Source organism: Hydra viridissima, unplaced genomic scaffold, assembly GCF_058129835.1.
Source record: "Hydra viridissima isolate aposymbiotic clone 2 unplaced genomic scaffold, HvirCarnegie_v1 scaffold_7, whole genome shotgun sequence".
NCBI lineage: Eukaryota > Metazoa > Cnidaria > Hydrozoa > Anthoathecata > Hydridae > Hydra > Hydra viridissima.
In genome coordinates this window covers 2,367,102-2,390,532 of record NW_028324306.1, presented here as the reverse complement: position 1 = coordinate 2,390,532, position 23,431 = coordinate 2,367,102, and the positions used below count along the sequence as shown (strand labels likewise).

General features: G+C 29.3%; 2 protein-coding genes across 9 annotated transcripts in view; both read right to left on the bottom strand.

The window, feature by feature from the left end:
- Positions 1-23,431, bottom strand: part of LOC145184359 (aldehyde dehydrogenase, dimeric NADP-preferring-like) — a 54,591-nt gene that overhangs the window by 5,250 nt on the left and 25,910 nt on the right. For 4 of the 8 annotated variants that reach the window (XR_016454326.1, XR_016454325.1, XR_016454328.1 and 1 more), the window contains exons 1-4: positions 2,934-3,096; positions 2,534-2,677; positions 1,886-1,943; positions 1,494-1,667 (exon numbers count right to left, since the gene is read on the bottom strand). Coding sequence is in view for 4 of the 8 variants with exons in the window: in XM_090093558.1 (XP_089949684.1) it covers positions 1,494-1,667; positions 1,886-1,943; positions 2,534-2,677; positions 2,934-2,957 (400 nt within the window). In the remaining 4 variants the exon portion in view is untranslated. The other 4 variants (XM_090093557.1, XM_090093560.1, XR_016454327.1 and 1 more) reach the window with 3 other exon arrangements.
- LOC149885588 (UNC93-like protein MFSD11) lies at positions 3,309-16,696 on the bottom strand. The gene is made up of 18 exons (XM_090093578.1): positions 16,506-16,696; positions 14,330-14,378; positions 14,148-14,163; positions 13,802-13,909; positions 13,567-13,646; positions 13,132-13,228; positions 10,130-10,185; positions 7,023-7,123; positions 6,749-6,798; positions 5,679-5,731; positions 5,513-5,578; positions 5,378-5,422; positions 5,182-5,259; positions 4,793-4,961; positions 4,555-4,618; positions 4,360-4,431; positions 4,200-4,268; positions 3,309-4,066 (listed from the first exon to the last, which is right to left on the bottom strand). The coding sequence occupies exons 1-18, from the start codon at positions 16,602-16,604 to the stop codon at positions 3,968-3,970; spliced, it is 1,371 nt and encodes a 456-aa protein (XP_089949704.1). The 5' UTR covers positions 16,605-16,696; the 3' UTR covers positions 3,309-3,967.

The following is a 23,431-nucleotide window of genomic DNA, read 5'->3' as shown; positions in this document are numbered from 1 at the left end:
ATTATGTGGTGTTCCACAATGCTGTGTCCAAACAGTGCTGAAAAGCTACAAACTTTCAAATAACATAAAAGATTCACTAAGAGCTGGCAGGCTGTCAAAATTTAATTCTAGGGATCAAAGCTTGTTGTATCGAAGGGTGAAGGAAGATCCTAAAATTAACTACTGAGAACTGTCAGCTGTGTTTAGTAATAAGGCTGGTTATGTTAGTTGTAGCACAGTTAGAAGGCTTGTTAATGAAAAGGTATTGATTGCTATAATAATAACAGATAGAATTAAAAGATATAAGTGGTGTAAGGAAAGACTTCACTGGTCAGTAGAAGATTGGTCCAAGGTCATTTTTAGTGATGAATCAAATTTTGAAGTGGTTAATTGTAAATCAAGATTTATTGTTAAAAGAGTAGCTTCAGAGAAGTATGAGGAAAGATTTTGTGTGCCAAGAGTACAAGGTGGTAATGGTTTGATAGGTATATGGGGATACATTTCTCATAAGGGGATAGGATTTCAAAATATTATTACAGGGAGAATTGACCAGTATAATTACAAAAAGACCATGGAAAACAAGCCTTTACCACACCACAGACATTTAAAAAGGGCAAATGCAAAAGAACTGTCTTTAGCATAGATTCTCTGCAGTATGGAAATCATCTATAAATTGATCAAATAGTTATCCATATCATTTAAGTGCTTTTTAAAAATTTGTTGGAAAGCATAAAATTGGATTTTCCAACAGGACGGCACAATGGCTGCCAACTAGGTGGAATAGTGGCTTCAAAGGAAACATATTACTCTTCTACCCTAGCCAGCATGATCACTAGATCTGAACCCCATTGAAAATATTTGGTTATGGATCGACAACGAATTATTAAGAAAGGATGTGGAAAGTGTTGCACAATTGAAACTTGCATTAAAAAAAAATTCCATTTTTAATGGAATTATGTATGCAAGGTATTGAATCTATGCTAAAATGTATTCAAGCCTGTGTAAAAGCACATGGTAGTCATGCAAAATACTAAATTAAAGCCTGACGTTATAATTTTGACACCATTTTGCTGTTACAGATTTTTGATCTTATTTGATTGATTTTGGTACCAAAATGATTTTTTTTTTTAGTTTTTTTTTTAATTTTTTATACAATGTAAATTACAATGTAATGTTTTCCAAATAAAAACTAAAAAACTAAAAAAAAACTAAAAAAAAATCTCTCTTCTTTTTTTATTTTTTAAAAAACATTGAAATACTTTAAGTAATCACTAAAAAATCTAAGTGACCTTACATTTTGGAAAGCCACTGTATTAAGAACTGAACATTAATGTTTAAAATAGTAAAACACATAACTAAATGGTACTACAGCAAATACAAAAGTACAACAACCATAAAATATTAACAGCAGCTTGCCCAAAAAAATAAAATGCTACCAACAATAAACTGTTGTTTAACTGTAACAATAAAAGTGATTTTATTTACCTGTTGCTAAATTAGAAAATTGCACTTACCTGCAGAAAGTGCACCAATAAGAGGTAAAAAAATTTCCCATATTGGAAGATTCCATGCTCCAATGATCAGAACTACACCTAGTGGATCTTTATGCAACTCGCACCTGTTAAACTTGTTAATAAGATCACTTTTAACTTGTTTTGGTTTCATCCATTTTGCAAGATTTTGTGTGGCTAGAAAACAGGTCAAACAGGTTTAACAAAAGAACCTTTTTCTTCCTTATTTAGAACCTTTTTATTCTGAAACATTGAAAAAAATAAATCAACTGCACATGTAATCTTTTGACAAGCTATTCAAATGAACATGACAATCATAAATATTCAGATCAAAATGACAATCATAATCTTCATCAAAAGAGTGACAAACAAATTACAACATAAAAACCACTTACCATTACCAAGTTCTATACGAATTTGGAGCAGCTCCATCAGATTTGTTTCTGACTTGCACTATAGATGAAAAAATATATTAAGACTCCTATACAGGGTGGTAAAAAAATATCGACAACTTTGATTTAAATTTATTTCAAAAACAATCTAAACATTCAGACCAAAACATTAATATAAGCTTCACTTGTCTTAAAAAGTATGAAAATTAACTTTCTAATCTACCACCCACCACCTGCTTCAACCCACACATTATCATGTATCATGCACATTTGCTTTATCAATTCCAAACTGTGAAGTCCTTTTGAAACAATAACTGGTTGTAAGATTTTATTTAAACTATTTTAAAAATGCAAAGGAATCAGAGTAGGACTACTAATATTTGTGTTGATTTTCGTAACACTTCGTATATATGATTGTAACTATGACATTGATATATATTATATTATGATATTGATATTGATATTGATATTGATATTGATATATACTATACTATACTATACTATACTATACTATACTATACTATACTATACTATACTATACTATACTATACTATACTATACTATACTATCTGTACTATACTATACTATATCGATTGTAACTATGTCCTGAACAAGAAATCATAAAACTGATCCTCAGCAGAGCTAAATTACCTTTTTTAAATCTTTATAAACTGCTTCACAGAGCTCATTTTCACCTTCTTCCAATAATTTATGTATTAACCGAAGTTGAATCAGTCTGCTGTCTAAGCTTTTCATCTTCCCTTCTCTAAAACTTCTGCGAAGTTCACTGACATCCTATAAAAACACATCAGTAGCTAATTTACAAGAAAATTATTAAAAAAAAGATAAAAGTAAAATAATAATCAGGAACATCTAAAGAACAGAAAAGTATATAACCATTAAGATAATATATTTTCCCAATTCTTCTACCAATTTCATATTTGTTATTTAATGGATTTTTAATTGATAGCATTAAAAATAATAGTCCAATGTAATTTAGAGTCTACATGTTTTGCATGGCATTTTCATCATCAGATAATCAAATTTTTACCTTGGCATAAATATGGTCAGTCATTTTTTCAATGAAATTTATCTAAATTTTATAAAAAGCTACAAATTGAAGACACAACAACAAAACACTTTAGGAACAAGAAAAATCGTTTTTATCCATTTACATAACGGTTTTCAACATTCATAACAGTTTATTTTTTTAAAAGAATCAAGTTATGCTTTGAAGAGGAATTTCTGTTCACTATTATATTTTTATAAAAAATATTTGACATGCTCTGAAAAATTTAGTTTACAACTCAATGTCAAATAGCATAAAAAAGACTTTAAAATGATCACAGGGAATAAAAACCAACCACAGAAAAAAATGGTCACAACCTATAAACATTTAAGAGAAGAAATGAAAGAAAAAATTACATTTTTATAAAAAATATTTGACATGTTCTGAAAAATTTAGTTTACAACTCAATGCCAAAAAAGTGTCAAGTAGTATGAAGTGGGCATAAAAAGTGCCAAATAGCATAAAAAAGACTTTAAAATGACCACAGAGAATAAAAACCAACCACAGAAAAAAATGGTCACAACCTATAAACATTTAAGAAAAGAAATGAAAGAAAAAATTAAAAAACTTTTCCAGTAAGAAAACTTTTTTTTTTTTTTTTTTACTAAGTTAAGTACTTGCCTATAAAAAAATATATTATTTCCTTAATTTCACTTAAAAATATCATTTTCTCATTTTCACTCAAAAAAATCATTTAACTTGTCCAAGTCAATAGGTTTTTTTATTACCAAATTAACACCAAACAGATTTTTTTAAAAAAAAATTAAAAAATCACAATAAAAACTAAAATCTACTTCCATAATTATTTAGCTGATCTTCACTGTACTTAAAAAAATAAAACAATAAAAAAAAAAAACCTAAACAATAAAAAAATAGGGAAAAATAGCGAAAGATTAAAAAAAACTTAACAGTGAGTTATTATAACAACACTTTCAAACTTCATTTTATGAGTTATTATAACAGCACTTTCAAACTTCATTTTATGAGTTGTTCAGTTTAGAGTTGTTCTTTAAACTTTAGTCGTACTGAAGTGATATATAGCTTGTATCTTTAAGCAACGCATGTTTTCGCTCTACCTTGATAAAGCTTGCTGTCCCAAAAAATGCTGTTATAACCTGCAATCATAAGAACTTTGATAAAAAATTCTAACTTGAAAAGAAATCATTAAAAGATTAAATAAAACAAACTTTTACAAATATCATTTTTAAAAATGAAAAAAAGATGCATCAAGGTAAAAAAACTCCAAACCAAAATTAGCAGTTGATATTTAAGAGTAAGAACCAGACCATAAGCAAATGCAATGCCAGAACATAATGACTAGAAATAACAGAATGGAAAAACTTAAGCTTTAAATCTAAGACAAATCAATTTGTTAATGTTGCATAATAAGTCAAATGCAACCACAAACCTGCAGACATTTAAAAAGGGCAAATGCAGAAGAACTATCTTTGGCATAGACTGTCCCCAGTATGGAAATCATCTATAATTTGATCAAATAGTTATCCAAATTATTTAAGTGCTTTTTAAAAATAGATTGAAAGTGTAAATATGCTCATAAATTAACAAAGAACTTTTAAACAAAAAAATAAAGCAAAACTCAAACCTGCGTGTTAAAACTACTGTCACCAAATCCAAGTAAAAAGGCACACAAACCATAAACATATAAACTGTTTCAAAGTTAAAAAAAATGAAACAGTTAGTAAGTAACAAAGGAGAAGTTTGTAAATACCTAAGAGGAAAGTCCTCATTAAAACATCATTAAAACAGAACTCACATTATAAGTAAAAAAATTTAAATTCATAAGTAAAAGAGTAAAAGCAGAAAATAAAATAATGACACACTTATAATTAAGCCACGATTCTCCTTGCGTTACTCTAAGGGTAGCTTCATCAGGTACATTGAGGTATATAAGATAGAAAGCAACAATGTGAATAATAAAACCCAATACAATTATTGGATCACGACCACGCCTGTTTGTGTGCTTACTGAGTATGGTAAACAGCAGGCCACCTAAAAAAAAGACAACTATGACTAATTGCACTTACTTTGAAATCCTTATTTTAAAAGAAAACTTATTTACTGGCTACTTAATAATGCCTCATGTAAATATATATCAAAAAAATTTATCAAGTTTTTAAACTTTTATTTTACTCATTGCTAATGTTTTAGTCTCTAGCATCTCAAATGAGATCAAAAAAGGTATAACAAAAAAAAAAAATATTATTTTCACCCAAAATCTCTCCACATCCTACAAGAATTCCCATGACACCAACCTGTCTGTGTGAATCATGCAAATTACTGGTATTACCTAATATAGTAAAAGAAAATAAAGCAGGATGCTCAATAATATAAAGCTATTCCATTTTAAAATTTTAAAAACAAATAATGACTGCAAAACAACAGAAGAAAGATATAAAACCACGTACTGATGCTTGTTCCATAAACACCACTATAAAATGCCAACTCAAATCCTAAAGCAGTATTTAAAATATAGCATAGCTGTATGTCAAGTAAAGTTATAAAAAAAATATAGTAGAAGTACAAATATCATAAAAGTTTACCAGTATATGATGCAGTCACTGAAAGTAGCAACATATCTTTTGTAAAAAGAAGCTTAAATGAATTTACTAAAAAAGATTATGGTAAATTTTTACAATCAAATTTATAGAAATAGTAAGGTTAAAAAAGCAGTACAGTAAAATTTACAAAAACTTAATAAGAACTTACAGAATGCTTGCAGTGGTGTTGGGTTGCTGTGTAAATTGCTTGATGCTTGAGAGCTAAATGCACAAATATAACCAATTAACAAACAGGTAAAAAAGAAAAGAAGAAAATCAAAAAGAGAAATGAGAAAATCAACTGGGTGATCTACATGAAAATGTCCAAGAGAAGATTTTTTTAAAAAATATTGATGTATACCCTCTTTAAAGTTTCTTTTGGGCCTTGTGATACTATCTACTAACTTGTTGTGAATTATAATAATATTTATGGGTCCCCCAAGGATCATGAGATTTCTGAAATAAAGGTATCAATTACCTGAATTAAAACTTGGTGCCTAAAAAAGTCTTAATTCAGGTATATTGAAGACCCAATGCCTAAAATTGATGTTGCTTTTCAGACTGCCATTCTGAAGATAATGGTGGGGCACTTGTGGTACTTAAGCCCAGAGCTGGTATCCCTCTCAGTATTTTCTTGGTATCTCTCTTGTCAGGGAAATACATAACTTGTGCTAGTGCTTGTGAAATGATCAAGAAATGCATCTACTTAAGACTCTGCCCCATGCAGTGCAGAAAATTGGTTGCTCTTATACAGAATTTCAAGCCACAATAACAAAAAATTGAGATCAAAAACAGTGCCTTTTGCAAGTGACATTCCAAAGTATAATTGTAGCAATCTATGCATTTAGAACTGAGTTGTTTTACATTTCTGAACAGAAACCTTTGATCAGTTGGTATTTTATTATTGACAATTTTCCAAATAGAAGAATTAATGTTCTACAGTTTGGAAAATTGTCAATTTCTTAATGATGATGAATAAGTTCTGGTCAATTTCAGCACTGGACATTTTACATCAAGATTTTACATGAATTAATAGATTTTTAAAATGTTAAAAAACATCAGGTTTGATTTTGATGAGTTACAGACATAAAACAAAATTTAAGATTTGTTGAGTCCTAAAAACTTTAACTTTAAGAAACCTTATTTTGCTGTGTTATTGATTACAAACTGCATAAAGTTTGAAAAAACTGTTTAGATTTGCTTTCAAATAAAACAACATGGGTGAAAAATAGAACTAACCTTTCTTTTGGAATCAAACTTTCATTTTCATTTTCGGAATCTTTTTCTATCTAAAATAATATTTATAACAGCTATTTTTTGAATATGACTTTCTTAACTCTCTAAAATTATATATTATATTTTAAAATTTTGTAAGCTTTAAACTCATTTACTTGTTATTAAAAAATTTTTTTTTAATTTCTTAATTAGCTAATTATTATATTTCTGTGAAAAATGTTCTTAATTAGTTAAATATTTTTTATTTTTGTGAATAAGCAAATTATTAACCACATACCTCATTTTTTTCAGGTGGTTTACGTAAAAAAAGAAGAGCTACTGTTCCGATGCCAGCACACACAGTTAACACTGTGTACAAAACTATTCTGCTATGATCAGCTTAAAACAAGAAAAGATTTTGTTTTAAAACAATAGAAATAACAAATTATGGACAAAAACTGTTAAAATTTTTTTTTGTAGTTGTTGTAAATTTTGTCAAAGCACAGTGGGGTAAAACCTTTGCAAACAAGTCATCTACTTATTGTCAAACCCAACTCTGTGTACTGCTGTGTGCAGATTTAGAACTAATTTGTAACTTAAAGTAAAAGATCTGCAATATTGTGAAGATTCTACAAAAACAGAAACTTGGTACTTATAGTTAATAAACATTCATCAAAAAGAACAACTACAGTACAAACAGCTACAGTATTGCCGTAAAAAATTGTCATAAGCTAGGGAGAGTTAACTAATGTAATGATAGGATCTAAGCCAATAACTCATTACAAACAAAAACTGCTTTTCAAACAAATCTTTGGGTAAACATCATCTGGACATCAAGGACAATCAAGCTGTAAGCTGGTTACATATTGTGTAAACCATATGTCCTCATGGTACAGCTGCAAATATTTTTATGTTTGCAAGGCAAATAGGACTTATTACATTAAGAGTTTCTTCCAACAGTTCAAAAGCTTTAGGAAGTATACCTTGTCAAAGTGCTAGGTGCTGCTAGTGCTTGCTATTAAAGTTTCTTCTGCTTCATGTGACAACGCATCAATGAAATGCTCAACAAAACACAATTTTAAAATTTTAAAGAGTAAAAATAAATTTTTATTTGCATTTAACCCATTCTCTGCATCAAAGATACAACTCCTCAACACTGTATATTTTTTAGCTTATAATTATTTCTTGATCTTAAACCAAATTGGTGTAACAGTATTTAAGGTGAGACATTAAGACTAGATAAACAATATTTGGTATATTGAAATAAAAAGTAATTATTCAAGTATTTGCTGTAGAATTTCATTCTAATTTGCATGATACCTAAAAAACAAAAGCCTTTTAAAAAAATCAGAACTGAGTTACTCAATTTGATCATCATCCTCATCTCATCTTTCCTTTAAAATAATTAAAATAACAAAACTTTCAAAATCAATTTATTAAAAGTTACTTAATACATACAAATGGATTATGGTATTTTAATTATTGCTTCCTTTAAAAAATCTGCATACTTATATGCAGATTTTTATATACTTATATACATACTTATACTTATATACATACTTATATTACTATATTGAGGATGATGAAGCAAGCTCAGATGAAGAAGATAAAGCAGGATCAGGCGGTACTTGAAATGTTGGATCAGAAGAGAGCTAATACTTTGTCAGATGAAAGACTTGGTTTAGTATCTCTAGATAAAATGTTTTTGACACTTCTTTGCCTCTGTATTTCTGCTATATCTTTTATATGACTTTGAAGCTGCATATAATAGTTCATTAGTAGAGTACAAATCCATAATTTTGCAAAATTTTCTGTACTGTAATCACACTGAAGTTTCATTAAAAAGCACTTCTGGCCTTCCACCAACATTTTTTTGATACCATGATAACTATTCAAACCTGGATTATCCAAACGCCATTGTATAGCATTTTCTGAAATATCAAATTACAAAATGTGTCTTTGGGATTAACAAATGAGTTTGTTTTCTGGTATCTAACAATTTTACAATCAGTGTGATGAGTACTTTTCTTCGGGTATCCAACTAAATGCTCAGCTTTAACAGCTTACTTTTACGAATCATTGTACAACCTTTGAGATTTTATATTTTTTTACATAGTTCACTTTGTCTAATTCCAGCATTATATTCAACAACATCATTTTTGTTAAGATAAAAGTTGTGTTTGTTATTTTTACACTCTTTTGTATTCACACAAAAAAACAGTTAAAAGAAAATCATACAAGTGAGAACAAAACAAAAATATATTCGCAAATTTATTAGCAAATAGCAAATCTAATTAAGGTTTTTAAGTTTAAATTCCTTTACAATCAAATTAGCATTTTTGTTTCCTGAAAAAGCATTTTCTTTTATAACTTCCTTAGTCTTTCAACACAGTGTATAAGTGATTGATCTGATTATGTTTATGCTGATCTGTCAAAAGCAACATACCAACTTCTCTGTAATAATCCTTTAGACATACTAACATACCATGCTCTGAAGAGGGCCAAAGATGAATGTTACCCAGATGATATTCAGATCTTTGATTATTCTGCAGAAGTGCCATTGCAGCCTCCACTTCAGCACACAGTACAGCGGCTCTGTGAAGCTCAGATAGAGGTGCTGACTGCTGATTCAGAGGCACTTAAGAATGTGAAAAAACTTACTCTTAGATCAAAAATGGGATTTGATGGTGCAACTGGTCAGTCAGTGTATAAACAAGTACAGATGAGGCATGCAGGAATTTAGCAACTGAAGAATCTATATTTCTAACATGCTATGTACCATTAGTTTTTTAAAGATGCCAAGCAGCAACTTGTGTGGAGGAATCACAAACATTCATCACCTGTTTATTGCAGACCTGTTTGGTTTAATTACATGAAAGAAGAAAATTCTTGGAAGAATTGAAAACAATATAAAGAAGTAGTTTTGAGTCAATTGAAAATAATATAAAGTCACTCTTAGTTTCTAAAGTGACGATTGCTGGGCAGAAATTTGATGTACATCATGTTATATATATATTACAATGATTGATGGCAAGGTGCAAACCATTATCTCTTCAGCTACAACTTCCACTCAATGCTCAAGTGCTTGTGGCATATCACCAAATATCATGAATGATTTACCAGTAATTTTGAAACAAGAAGTGAATATTCAATGTATGCTACTCTGGTATGTTTAAATTTGAAAAATTTTCTCAACAAAAATTCCAATCACCATTATTGATTTATCAAGGATAAGTAATTAATGAAAAAAACCTGATTAAAGAACAGGCCTCTATATTTACACATTAAAAAGGACAGCAGGAGTTCAATTTTTCAGAAGAAAAAAGATTTGCTAAAATCAATTTTGATAGAGAACATTATTTACTTTTACTCTTTTACATTCACTAAAAAATTTAATACACTTACTAATATTGACTTCTCCTTTAAAGTGAAAATATACAAACAAATTGCCAAACAGCATGCTATAATTATAAATATATATATACAATGTGTATTATTACATGTAAATAATAAAATATACAATGTGTATTATTACATGTAAATAATAAAATATATTCCTTTAAAGAAAAATAATTCTAAATTCTATTCCTTTAAAAATATGATAAAAATAGTATTAATAATAACAAACAACAAAGTACATAAAAACATTTCTTTTCTCTTTTCCCTCATGAACAATAAAATTCTATTTTTGTTTCCAGCTTTTAAAGGTTTAATTATCGTTAAAACTAATATAATGTTTAATTTTTGCACTTTCTAACTTATTTTTATACTCCTTTTAATTATCAGTAGCCCAACTAAAGACAACTTTTTTCATGAAACTAGTTTTAACCCTTTTGACCTTTAACAAGAATGTGTCAATTTTTACTTAAAAGTGAAAATATATCCAACAACTGTAAAAAATGCATTGTTTTCATTTTCTGTCCAATTGCAAACTAATTAACAAAACTGACCTGAAAGTAGGATTTAAATAATTATTACAATTGCTCCATTAAATGAATTACAAAAAGTGAGTTGTAATCAGAAGACAAAAACAAAAGATCAACAAAGGTTGAAAATAAAAAACCAAGCAAAGATCAGGTTCAACTGGAATATGGTTTTGCATGAGTTATAACAGCATGAAGACTTTTCAACTTTTTAGTTTATTTCAATATCAGATACATTGAAATACACTCTCAACAACAAACTCAAGTATTAGTGAAAAACTGTTTTAAGGCAATAACTTTAAAGGAATAGGGCAAGCTAACAGCCAAGGTTCAATTCCTTACATAATTTATAAAACTGAAACTTTTCTTTTTAAAAAAAAATGTTTAAGTGAATTTAAGAATCAAATTAAGTTACAATTCAAGTTGTAATATGCAAATATAATCAAGTACACAACTTTATAACAATTTGAAATTTAAATCAAAACAAAAAATTAAGTTATTTTCATGACTTTAGAGCTGCATAATACACTGCGACCATTTACTATAGATGCATGTAGAATTTAGTGGATTTACAGTGTTACAGTGGTAATAAAATTGTTCTAACAGTACTTTTGAATAACCATATGTAAGAAAACAATGATTCATTATGCATCTGATTATTAATTGTCTAGATTGTATTAAAATAATTAAATTTTTAATATTCACGTGGCAATTTTCTATAGACGCACTAAAGTTTTTACGAGTTTTGTCGCAAATTTCTTATATTCTGTAGTATTTTTTATTTTGTGAGTCGAAATTAAGCTGAACTTAACCAAATGCCGAAAGGAAAGGTCCTTACCGATATTGAAAAAGGTCAAATATTGTCTTATTATCGAGAAAAAGTTCCAAATCGAGAAGTTGCTAGAAGATTGAAGATATCAGATCACATTATCCGTAATTTCTTGAAAAATCCAACAGACTATGCAACAATCAAGAGGAAGGCAAAGAAATCTAAGGTTTCAGGCCGTGAAAAATGCAGAATTGTTCAACTCGCATCAAATTCGTTAAAAAGTTTGAAAACAATTAAGTCAGATTTGGGTTTAAATGTTTGCAAGGAGACGATTAAGAAAGTTCTTAAAGACAGCCCACATATTGTACGATCAAAAAAAAATAAAGCACCAAATATGAAGCCCGTTCACAAACAGAAACGGATGGAATTCGCCCGCGAAAACATGGCACGCAATTGGGAACAAGTAAGAAAATTTAGATTAAACACTCATGAAAACGTAAGATGTCTAAATAGCTGAATATTTTTGTTTTCAATACCAGGTAACTTTTTCGGACGAGAAAAAGTTTAATCTTGATGGGCATGATAGTTTTAGTGGCTACTGGCGTGATTTGAGGAGAGAACCCAAATATTTTTCGACAAGGAATTTTGGTGGTGGATCTTTGATGGCTTGGCTTGGGTTTTGTGCAACAGGAAAGTTAAATTTAGCATTTACATCTTGCAAAATGAAAAGTTCTGAATACATTGATGTGCTAAAATTATGTTTGATTCCATTTAAAAACAAATATCAACGCAAAAAGTTTGTTTTTCAACAAGACAACGCCAGCATTCACACTAGTAACGAGACTAAAGTTTGGTTTGAAGCTAAAAAAATCGAGCAAATGTGGTGGCCTGCTCGCAGTCTAGATTTGAATTCTGTTGAAAACAGCTGGGGAATCATTGTAAGACGTATCTATGTTGACCAGAAGCAATATAACTCTGTGGTAGAGCTAAAAGTAGCGGTATCAGAATGCTGGGAGGATATGGAGGCAAAAGTGCTGGAAAAATTGGTGGGAAGTATGCCAAAACGAATTAATCAAGTAATTGAGCGCAAAGGAGGTCCAATCGAGTACTAAAAATGTGATAGAAACATTTTTTTTGATAGTTTTGTTAAAAAATGTGAACTGCGTCTATAGAAAATAGTCTGCTATCTTTTGAATTTAATTCATTTATGATTGACCTCTTTTCAAATTTGATATTATTTTTTGATAATTTTCATTAGTTTTTGATACTTTATTTATAATTTATTGAAATGCACTATAAAAATAAAGCTAAGTACGTTTTTATGACATAATCCAAATGCGCCTATAGAAAATGGTCGCAGTGTATGACCAAGAAACAATTTTAGAAGATTTTATCTAATTTTAGAACATTTTAAAAGGAAAGATTAAGAAAGTCAGTCTGGTCTTGTTTTAAGACTAGTTTTGAAAATTTAAATAAACTCAGTATAAAAATCTTATCATATATCATTAATATTTTTAAACATAGGCATAGAAAGTTTGTAAATCCAATCTTATTAACTAATTTTAAAAAAAGATGATTGGAATCATTAAAGATACTACTTCTAATTCAAAATAATAAAAAAATTGTTTTATGTAAATAAATAAAAACCTGCTTTGAAGTATAGCCCAAAATAAATAGTAACCTGCTTTGAAATATAGCCCAAAATAAATAGTGACCTGCTTTGAAGGATAGCCCAAAATATGCCAGAATTTCTGCTCATTGTTTCAGCATCAGAGTTTAATGTAATGAAATTACCTTGGCCAGTCCAAAGTACTATAAAAAAAAACTTAAATAGAAAGTAAAATTTTTCAGCTAGAAAATTAAGAGAACATAGGATGTCTGTATTATTTTTTTTAATAAAGTTTTAACTTGTTAAAATTTATCAAACTTATATATTTCCCTTGTAGAAAACAAACTTAAGAACTTTCTACTAAATTTTTAAGGAAAAGTAAAATGGTATTTATATGAAATATCATTAAAATCTCTACTAAACTGTTATATAGCAGAACAACTAACAATTGAAAAACACAAACAATAACAAATAAAAAAAAAAAAAACATTAAACATTTAATGGCATTAGAAAATTTCAGTAAATAAATCTAAATTTTTACTTGCTGCTCCGAGTCCCATCAAAAAAGATGCAATATACAATGTTGCCACAAATGGATAAATAATTGAAGCTATGAATAAGCTAACAGAAACAAATACAAAAATCAAATAACCATAGATGGTAACTATATACTATAAGAAAACTGATATTTCAAAAATAAAGTAACAATAAACCTACATATCACATTAAAAAAGAAAAACTTTTAAAAATAAAGTAAAAAAAAAAACATATAATACCAATAAGTTATTGCCCCAGAAATCATTGCTACACGTGGTCCAAAAATTTGAACAAATGGAGGCGCAATAAAATTGGCTAGAGCAAACACTATGTAGATAATTCCTAAACTAAAAAGAATATATATATATATTCTTATTGTTAATTAAAAAAACGTGATATAATAAAGTTGAATTATTTGCATAGATACTATTTTTTTAATTTTATTTTATTGATGGAAGTGTTTGACAAGGAAGAAGCATTTAACATTATTTTTTCTAATTATGTTTAAAATATTATTGCAAAATATTGTTCACTGTAATGCATTCATTTTCAGAATTAACAAATAAGAATTTGAAGAATACTAACCTGATGTACCCTGTATCTATAAAAATCAAAAAAAAAGAGGAACTAAATTAAACAAAAGAAAAATCAACAGCGTTTTCATCACAGAACTTCCTAAATAAGATATAAAAAAATCAAGAAAAAAACTAATATGATGCAAGAGGCCCTAAGTTTTAAGATAAATAAATTTTTATTAAAAAATTTACTGTTAAAGATATGCTTCCCATCTCTCACCACATTATTCAAAACGGATGTCTGAGAAAGTAAGAGAAAGTATGCTATATGAGCAGCTATATAAAAGAGTGCATTCTTTTTTAATCACACTACTGCTAAATCAGAACAGTTTTAAAAAAAAAATTTTCCATGAGAATCTTTGGTTATTTTGTTTAATGTGCATGAATGTAAAATGTAAAAATGTAATTCTCAAAATCTTCTGAATTTAAAGAAAAAACTTTTAGAAAGTTCCATATAAAAATAATCTGTTCTTGTAGTTATGAGTTTCAATGTCCACTGAGGAGACTGCCGCTCCCATTTCTACCTCCTGAGGTTGTGACAAATGCAAACATATTAAAACAGCTTAATAGCAGTGGCAAACTTTTTTAAGGAAACTGGGAAAAAAGATTTTTATTCTAAAACTTTCATCAGTAACTGCTTTCACTGATTTTTCTCCATAGATTCTTCTCTGTATCCTATTCTGACAATACTTTTAACACCCAAGGATTATTCAGTTCATCAATTATCTTGCTTGCTACTTCTAACAAAAATTCCTCTGGTGGAGGAATCAAATGAAGTATTTCAGTTTGCTCATTACCATCTAAAATAGGTTCACTCATGTAGTTATAATAATCAGGTTCCTTGCTTAAACAAAGACCAGAACTTTTCCATAAAGGTTTTATTCTTCTCTAAGTTTTTAACCTTGCAGGATTTCCCATGGAGTGGTCCCTTTACACCAAATAAAAAGATATTTTGAAGCAAGACTCTGAAGTCCAATTAAAATATTTGCTAGTTTCAAATCAGCACAAATACAAAGTTGTTAACAAGAAATTTGCAGTGCATTAACTAAGGCTACAGCATTGTCATAGTTCTTGAATACCATGAGCAATAGTAAGAATGAAAAGTTTTTTTTACATCTGCACTAGAGAATTAGGTAATAGATCCACCAGTATTTGGTTGACCTTTTATAGGTGATTGAGTAGAACTTACTTGATAAATTATGTTAAGACATATTTTAAATGATCCTCTACCCCCATCAATTCCTATTATCATAAAGTAAGAATCAACTTGTCATCTCAGACACACAAAATCAACAGGTGCAGGCGCATCTTTACAAAGAATAGCAATTTTTTTCTGCAAAATTTTTTCCCTGTATCAGGTAAAATATTTAAATTAATATTTTTTAATTTCAAAAATAGCTTTCAAGTTGTTTTCCTAAGTTGAGTTTCAATTGCAGTTCTACTTTCTACGTTATCTTCCTACACTTGTAAGAAAAAACATTAACATGAGAAAGTAATTTAACTTTTGAGCAGTTATGAGGTTTACTGCTAAAAATTTCTGAGTGAAAGTAGCTGCAAATTTGAATGGAAGCTGCAAGATCTTTCTGTGTTAATGGATAAACTCTTGGTCTACCAATTAGACTTTTTAACTACTGAGCACTGGCAATGCAGCCCAAATTTGCCTACCAGCCTAACAATTATTAGAAGAAAAAAAAGTGGATTTTGTCTTGTTAGAAGAGGAAGATTTTTTAATTTAGCTACCATTTTGTTACAGTTTCAGTCTTTGCAATGGACAAAGACTGAACAAGGCAACAACTGCCTCAATTACCAACAGGAAGAATGAGCTCATTCTCAAGAAATCAATAAAAAACCTTAGTATCATTAATAAAATTTAGATTTCCAGAAAGTAATCATTCTGCCTTTCTGATATACAGATTATTCAAACTGATTTTCTATTATCACTATGCAATTTAGCCTTATTTTATATCAAAAATAGGTTCAAAAATAGTTTAAACTAACTAAAATCATTCTTACTTATTTAGGAAAAAATTTTCTAAAGGGATAAAAAGAAAAGAAAAAAAAAGCAAAAGAAAAAATTGAGATAAATTTTTAAATAAAGATGAAAGGTTCAAAATCTCTTATTTTTCTTTAAAAATGATAGAAGATATTGATAGTTATATTTTTGGTTCAGGAGAGTCCATATTTATTAAAATAATCAAAGATTATCATGGACAATTTCTTTGGACCTATTCTACCTCTAGTTGCAGTGTGCAATTAAAAAAAAAAAGAAAAAAAAAAGCTTCTTGTCATAAAATGATTAAAAATTTAAAAAAAAAAAAAAAAACTTCTTCTTAACGTTACAAAAGAACATATTTTTTGAATTACATACTTGAACATTTCCACTGGTATTAAACGCAGTGAATATTAACATAAAACACAATCCATTTACAACGACATTATACAGCCTAACACTTTCTCCGCTCGCCATATTTGTTGTTTATTTCTCTGTGATCATCACATGATTCGTTTACACTATCTTGCCGATAACGCGGAACTTCAGCTTCAGCCTTTTAATGGCGCACTCTTGTGTGAAATTCTGACATTCTATCAGGAAAAAGAAATTAATGCCCCTTTATGAAGAGGCATTCCCCAACTCTCTTTTGAGGATCATTTTTTTTAAAGGTTTTTTTTTTTTAATTTAGTCTAAAGATCTGTTACATTTTTAAAAATTTTGGGTAGTGTAAATTTTGTAAGTAAACTTTATATATGAAAAAGAAACATAAAATCAGCCATCAAAGTTAACAAACAAAACAAAAAGACAAAAAAATAAAAAAATAAAAATTAAAACAGTTTATGCAGAACTTTAACAAATTGGAATAAACTTATTTTATTTTCTCGTCGGTATACATCTAGAAATCTTCAGAAGAAATGAAAATGTCTATTACATTTTCTGCTGTACTAGCTTAGTTCTGTAAATTAAATACTCTAACACTTATTTTTTTAAGGGAACATCTAGATTTTGCATTCAAACTTGATATATAAGAGTCCGATATGATACAGGTGAATAAAATCCAAATTTATATCAACTTACGAGCAACAGCATCAAATCATTAGAAAACTTAATTATTTTTTAAGCAAAGATGACACTAACCTGCCTAGTTTCAATTTTTTTAAAAAAACTCTTTACATATTTCCTTATATGAGCCATAATTGGTGGATAAGACGGAATATTTACCCAATTTGTGCAAGATAAAACAGAAAATAGCATCAACTCTTGCATTTATTTTTTGAGATGTATGCAGCCATTTAGATATAACTAGAGAAATGTATGGTACTGTAGAAATGACTAAATTTACATATGATACTTAAAAATGTTGATAAAGTTAACTAAAAAGCTTGTCTAAAATGGAAATGTTTGCCGGTCAACAAACTGTAACATCGGTAAGATAAAATAATATAAATATAGTCCAGAAAAAATATGAACAAAAGCTTATGATTAACACCCAACAGAAATAATCAATAACTAAATAGCATACTCGATTGTTTCAAATTTACGCGCTTTTTTTTTGGTTTTATTTTTAAAAACATAGACATTATTTCGCTATTTAGTTTAAAAATACTTTTACTATTTTGATAAAGTTGAGTTTTTAATTTTTTCCGAGTAAATTGTTAAATTTATACACTGTGGGCATACAATTGCACATTTTGCATTTTTAGATTTAGGCCCAAATGCAAAAATCAAACTTAAAATTTCAAGTCATACTTCAAATTTCAAGTTCAATTCTTGCATTCGAAGTGGATCGAAAAAATGTGTTGTGTGTTGTGAAAGAATATTTCCAGAGTGTTGTTAGTGATCACTCATATCAACATGCCAAACCAGGTATCAGTAAGCTCTATTGGAAAAGGTGGAGAAATGAGCTGACAAGACGAGTGTCATGGCCACTCCTAGCAAACAAGTTGTAGGAATATCATTCAGCTGTGGCGACCTCTTTGAAAAGCTCTAAGCAGCATATGAGCGTCTGGATCTGAGAGGGAAGCGTCAGAATGTTTTCAATGTCGATGAGAAAAGCTTCCAGACAGATATTGGCAATCAGATGATGTTCTGTAAATGTGGTGCTAAAAACAAACACAAAACGATGGCAGCTTTGACAAAATGCATGTACACCGTAAAGATTTGCTGACCAGTAGTTAGTACCTGCCAATGTATGTGGTGTATAAAGGTAAACACCTATATAACACATGGTGTTCTGGTGGTCCTGAAGAAATGTTCTACAGGGTGCGGCAGCGATTTGCGAACTTTTTAGAACATTTTTTATAATGAATTTTTAAAGCACTAAAAAATTATATTCATGGAATATTAATAGAAGAAAAGTTGAAGATAGATGCTTTTCCCACCCTAACATTCAATTATGTTTCCTTTTTTTTTTTATCACTGCCTCAAGCCTAGGACGGAAAGACTGGTAGGTGCTGATTATATAGTCCCTTGGCATTAAGTTCCAAGCATGGGTAATAGATGACTTTAGTGAGTTAACACTTGAGTGATTTTTTTTGTAATCCTCATTCTCAACTACGCTCCACACACTATAGTCAAGGGGATTCAGGTCAGGGCTGGATGTTGGCCAAAAGTGTTTGGGCCAGAAATTCGCCATATTGTCCTGAAGAAATCGTTGTGTCTTTCTGGATACATGGCAAGGTGCATTATCCTGTTGAAAGATATAATAGTTTTCTGGGAATGTCTTCTTCAGCCATGGCACCACATAAAATTTTAGTAAGCTAATATACACATCAGAGGTAACTTTTTCTTTCTATTTGATGTAGATTAGTAAACATTTCTCTGCATTAGAAGCGATCATTCCTAGCATCATGAAGGACTAAGGGTACTTGGTGTAACACACAGGTGGTGCTCTGCAACCCTTCCGCATTATGAATCTGTCTTTTCATCTAATGATCACACAGTCAATGCTAAAAAGTTTTTCATCTGAGAAAATTTGAACTGTTGATGAAGTATGGCTTTTCGGCTGATTGGAAGCTTCTTTGATCGCTCAAATCGTAAAGTTCGTTTTAAGCCTTTCTATCAAAAGTTGACATGAATGTCGGGCTACACTGACTTTTCTAAGTGTTTTTGGAATTCTTCTGACTGTCCTTTCATCAACATTGAACAGCTTTGCTATCTTTCTAATGGATGCAGGAGGATTCTTTTTAGCATGCTTTTTAAGCTTTTCTGTGAACTTTTTATCAACATTTTTGTTTACTGGTGAAGGTATTTTGGCTCTCTCAGCACTGTCACGTTTTTTTACTTTCTAAAATGTTGTTTCAGACACTCCAGAAATACGAATCACTTTACGTGCTGGCAAACCCGCGTGAATCAAATTTAAAACTTTGGTTTTTTTGGCTTCTATTGCAAAATCTTTAACTAAAATATTTTTTATTCACAATTTTATTAAAATCTAAGACGGTCATTGAACATTAACTAACAAAAACAAATTGTGGAAGTATTTTATTTACATCACAAAACCTAACCAAAAATCAGTTCACGAATCGCTGCCTCACCCTGTATGCCTGTTCAAATTCTGAGTAGATGGAGAGGGAGCAATTCATTGAGTGGTTCACGAAAAACGTGGTTCATGAAGAAAATATTCATGAAGAAGTAGGTTCATGAAGGTGGTTCAAGAAGAAGGTGGTCCACGAAGAAGGTGGTCCACGAAGAAGGTGGTCCACGAAGAAGGTGGTCCACGAAGAAGGTGGTCCACGAAGAAGGTGGTCCACGAAGAAGGTGGTCCACGAAGAAGGTGGTCCACGAAGAAGGTGGTCCACGAAGAAGGTGGTCCACGAAGAAGGTGGTCCACAAAGGTATTTTACTTCAAATTGAAGTTTCCCGAAATCTTTCCACTTCAAACATTTTTTTTCACAATGATTTAATTTGACAATGCAGTTTCTTATTCAAAAAATGGCAGATTACAAAAAAAAAAAAAAAAGCAATTCTAGACAAAGATTTTTCTTTGCAATTTCTTTATCTTGTTATAAAGTCATTATTATGAGCTTTTAAAAACAATTGAGAAACTAAAAAAGTTGACCATATTGAAGAACTTCGTTCTTTGAACCTATTGAGGATTGACCGGGTATCTTCAATAGGTCCAAAGAACGAAGAGACTAAGTTCAGCCAAAATACATAATAATCATTGGTTTGATGCTTGCTAATCATAGGAATCAATTTTTTAATAATGCGATCATTTTTATACTCAGTTTGGTTAGTAGGCAGTACCGCATGAATAGGCAAAAAAAAGGTTTCTGTAGTGTATATTGTTTTTAATCATTTGCCATCCACATTTTGTTTACCATCTAAACCCTTTAAATTAAATTTCGACTCGTCTGACAATAACAAAAAACTGATTAGAGGGCAAAAATATTTCGGTGATTTTCTGTTTATTAAGTAAAACTAAAGCAAAAAACAGTAGAAAAAAATATTTAAAAGTAAATTAGAAGAAAAAAAAAGAAGATTGTGATCATCGTTTTCTTCCTAGTAAATAATTCTTACCGTTTTTTTCAATCTCCAACTTTCAAAATAAAGAAGCCATTAAAGATGAAATAAAGAACCAAATAAACTCTTTGCGGCCATCTATAATTAATAAAAATTGTAAAAGAGTACAAATTAAATGTGAACATTTTCTAACAACAATAAATGGAAAAGTGGCTCAGGTATTAATAGATACGCCTTCTGGGTCTTCATGTACCAGTATGAGGAGCCACTCCATGGCGAATGAACAATTTGACAAAAGTAGCTTCTAGGCCTGAAAATGAAAATTCGTATCAATAAGGATTGTCTACATTACATGCCTGGATTCTTTGTATGGAAATGATATTACATATTTCTTACAACCTTTCTTTCCAAACATGGTCACCTACAAGTAAAGAAAACGGCTAAAGCAAGAGAAGAAGATCTTGGTATAAAAACGTTTTCGTGACCAGCTAGGGTTGATCATTAACAAACCAAGACAATTAGGTGGTAATACTGCTAGGTGATTTTTTTTACAATCAAGCTGCTTTGCTGAAATCACTAAAGTGGATGAAAATTTGATTTAGCAATTTTACGTAGTTCTGCAAGCTCTCTCCTCAGGTGTTATAACAAATGTTAAAAGTGTGGTAGTTATGGTATAGAAACTGCCCGAATCTATGTGACCAATTATGGATGTTACTATATGCCATCTTCAGAACACAAAATCTTACTTCACGGAGAAAATATCATAAAGCATTTTGCAGGACTTCCTATCGGTCAACTTTCAGAAGATGCGCAAGTATCCCGTACTAATGATTACAAAAAATTTCGCCTTCATCATGCCAGAAAATGTTCTCGATCAGTTACAAATGAGGTTGTATTTCATACTCTTCTGTACTCTTCCGATCCCTACATATCCAGCAATAAAAAACCGTATAATAAAAATGTGCGAGAACTTGATGAAGATACTCTGCAGGTTTTGAAAGTTAAAGAACTGATTTTAGAAACTGATAGTCCCTATGTAGGTATGATATAGTACCTTTAATATACCTATACATTATTTCTAGGGATGGGAGTTTAGGTTAGTGTTAGTCTAACTAAAATTAGCCGACTAACTTTTTAATCTAACTAAATTTATTCGACTAACTTTTTAGTCTAACTATATTAAGTTGACTAAAACAAGACTTAGTGCTAAAAAAAAAAGAATAACCTATACAATTAAATTAAATGAACATAATATGAATTATGACAAATAAATCAATATAAAGACATTCATCAAAATATATTGTTTTTAAGAGGTTTAAAATACGTAATATAAATTGTGACAATTAGGAAATAAAAATGATTTGTTTGTACCTAGTATTTCCCCAAATTTTCCTTTATTGAATTAAATAAAAATTGGTTTGTTAGCAGAACAACTCTGTCAAAAACAGCTGATATTTTATACCGAAAACATAATTAGTTATAAGCATTTTAATAAAAAATCTAAAAAGAAAAACAAAATTGAGTGTTGAACAAGATATTTATTCAATTACACAATATAGAAATAATAAAAAACATTGTCTAATTGTTACAATCTTATTGTTGTCACTGTAAATATCTGCGTTTTTATGAGAGTAGAACGAAATAAATTTCGTATTTTAACCTCAAAAAATCATTGCAGGTATTATATAAAGGAAATCCGAAAATGCTTCTGCATATAACACACCTTTCAAAAATAAGGCAACATATTTTTTTTTATAAATTGATTTCACGTGTTTTATAATTTATAATTCACTTTAAATAGAAATTGAAAATATCCAGATCTGAACCGCTTTTCATTGAAAGTTAAAACAAATACTTAGTAATAAGACGGAACTAATTGAATACAGTTTTATTACTATTATAAAATTCCAAGTGTATATGTAACAAATCTTTCTCCAAAAACCTGAAAAACTCTGAAAATCTAACCTTGAAATGATGATCTAACCTTGAGATGCCCTTCAGATAAAAATTGCAACTTACAGCAATTTGTAATTACGGCGCTCAAACCACTTTACAACTAACGCACAACAAGAGTTTAAAAAAATATTTTTTGGATAACAGTAGCAATATATTTTTCGCAAATTAAAAATTTAGTCAACTGAATTTAGTTAGACTAAAAATGTAGTCGACTTAATTCAGTTGACTACAAAGTTAGTCGACTAACTTTAGTTACACTAAAAATGTAGTCCACTAATTTTAGACTAAAAAGTTAGTCGACTAATTTTAGTTACGTTTTTTATAATTAAGTTATTAAAATTTTTAGTTTTACTAATTTATTAGTGAAATATAGTTTCGGTCACAACACAAATTTTTTCATAAAAACAATTATTTAAAAATTGTTATTAAGAAAATTCTAATTATTTCTATAATTAATAGGTAAGCGTTTTATGCATTTTTCGTCTTTTCTAATAATTTTAAGGTACTTTCATACATTTGTAAAGTATTACGTTAAGTGTAAAGAAAATGGTTGCCAATTTTGAAGTTTTTGATACTTATTTATTTTTAATTTTGTATTACAAAAAATTATTGTAAAAAGTATTTTCATTAGAAGCGTCATTTACTGCTTTACATTTATGTAAAATTTCAATTCTCTATTTGTAGTAACAAAGAAGCTATCGATTTTTGGCCCAAAAACAAAAATTAAAAACAGACCTTTAATTTCCACTGTGCGCCGCTAACACGCAATCCAACTAAAGAGGTTTCCATAGATACGAAGTTATCATTGTCATGAGTAATTCACGCTTTCTTATATGGATGATATTTCTTACACGAGTTAAATGAGTTTCTTACATTTCTTA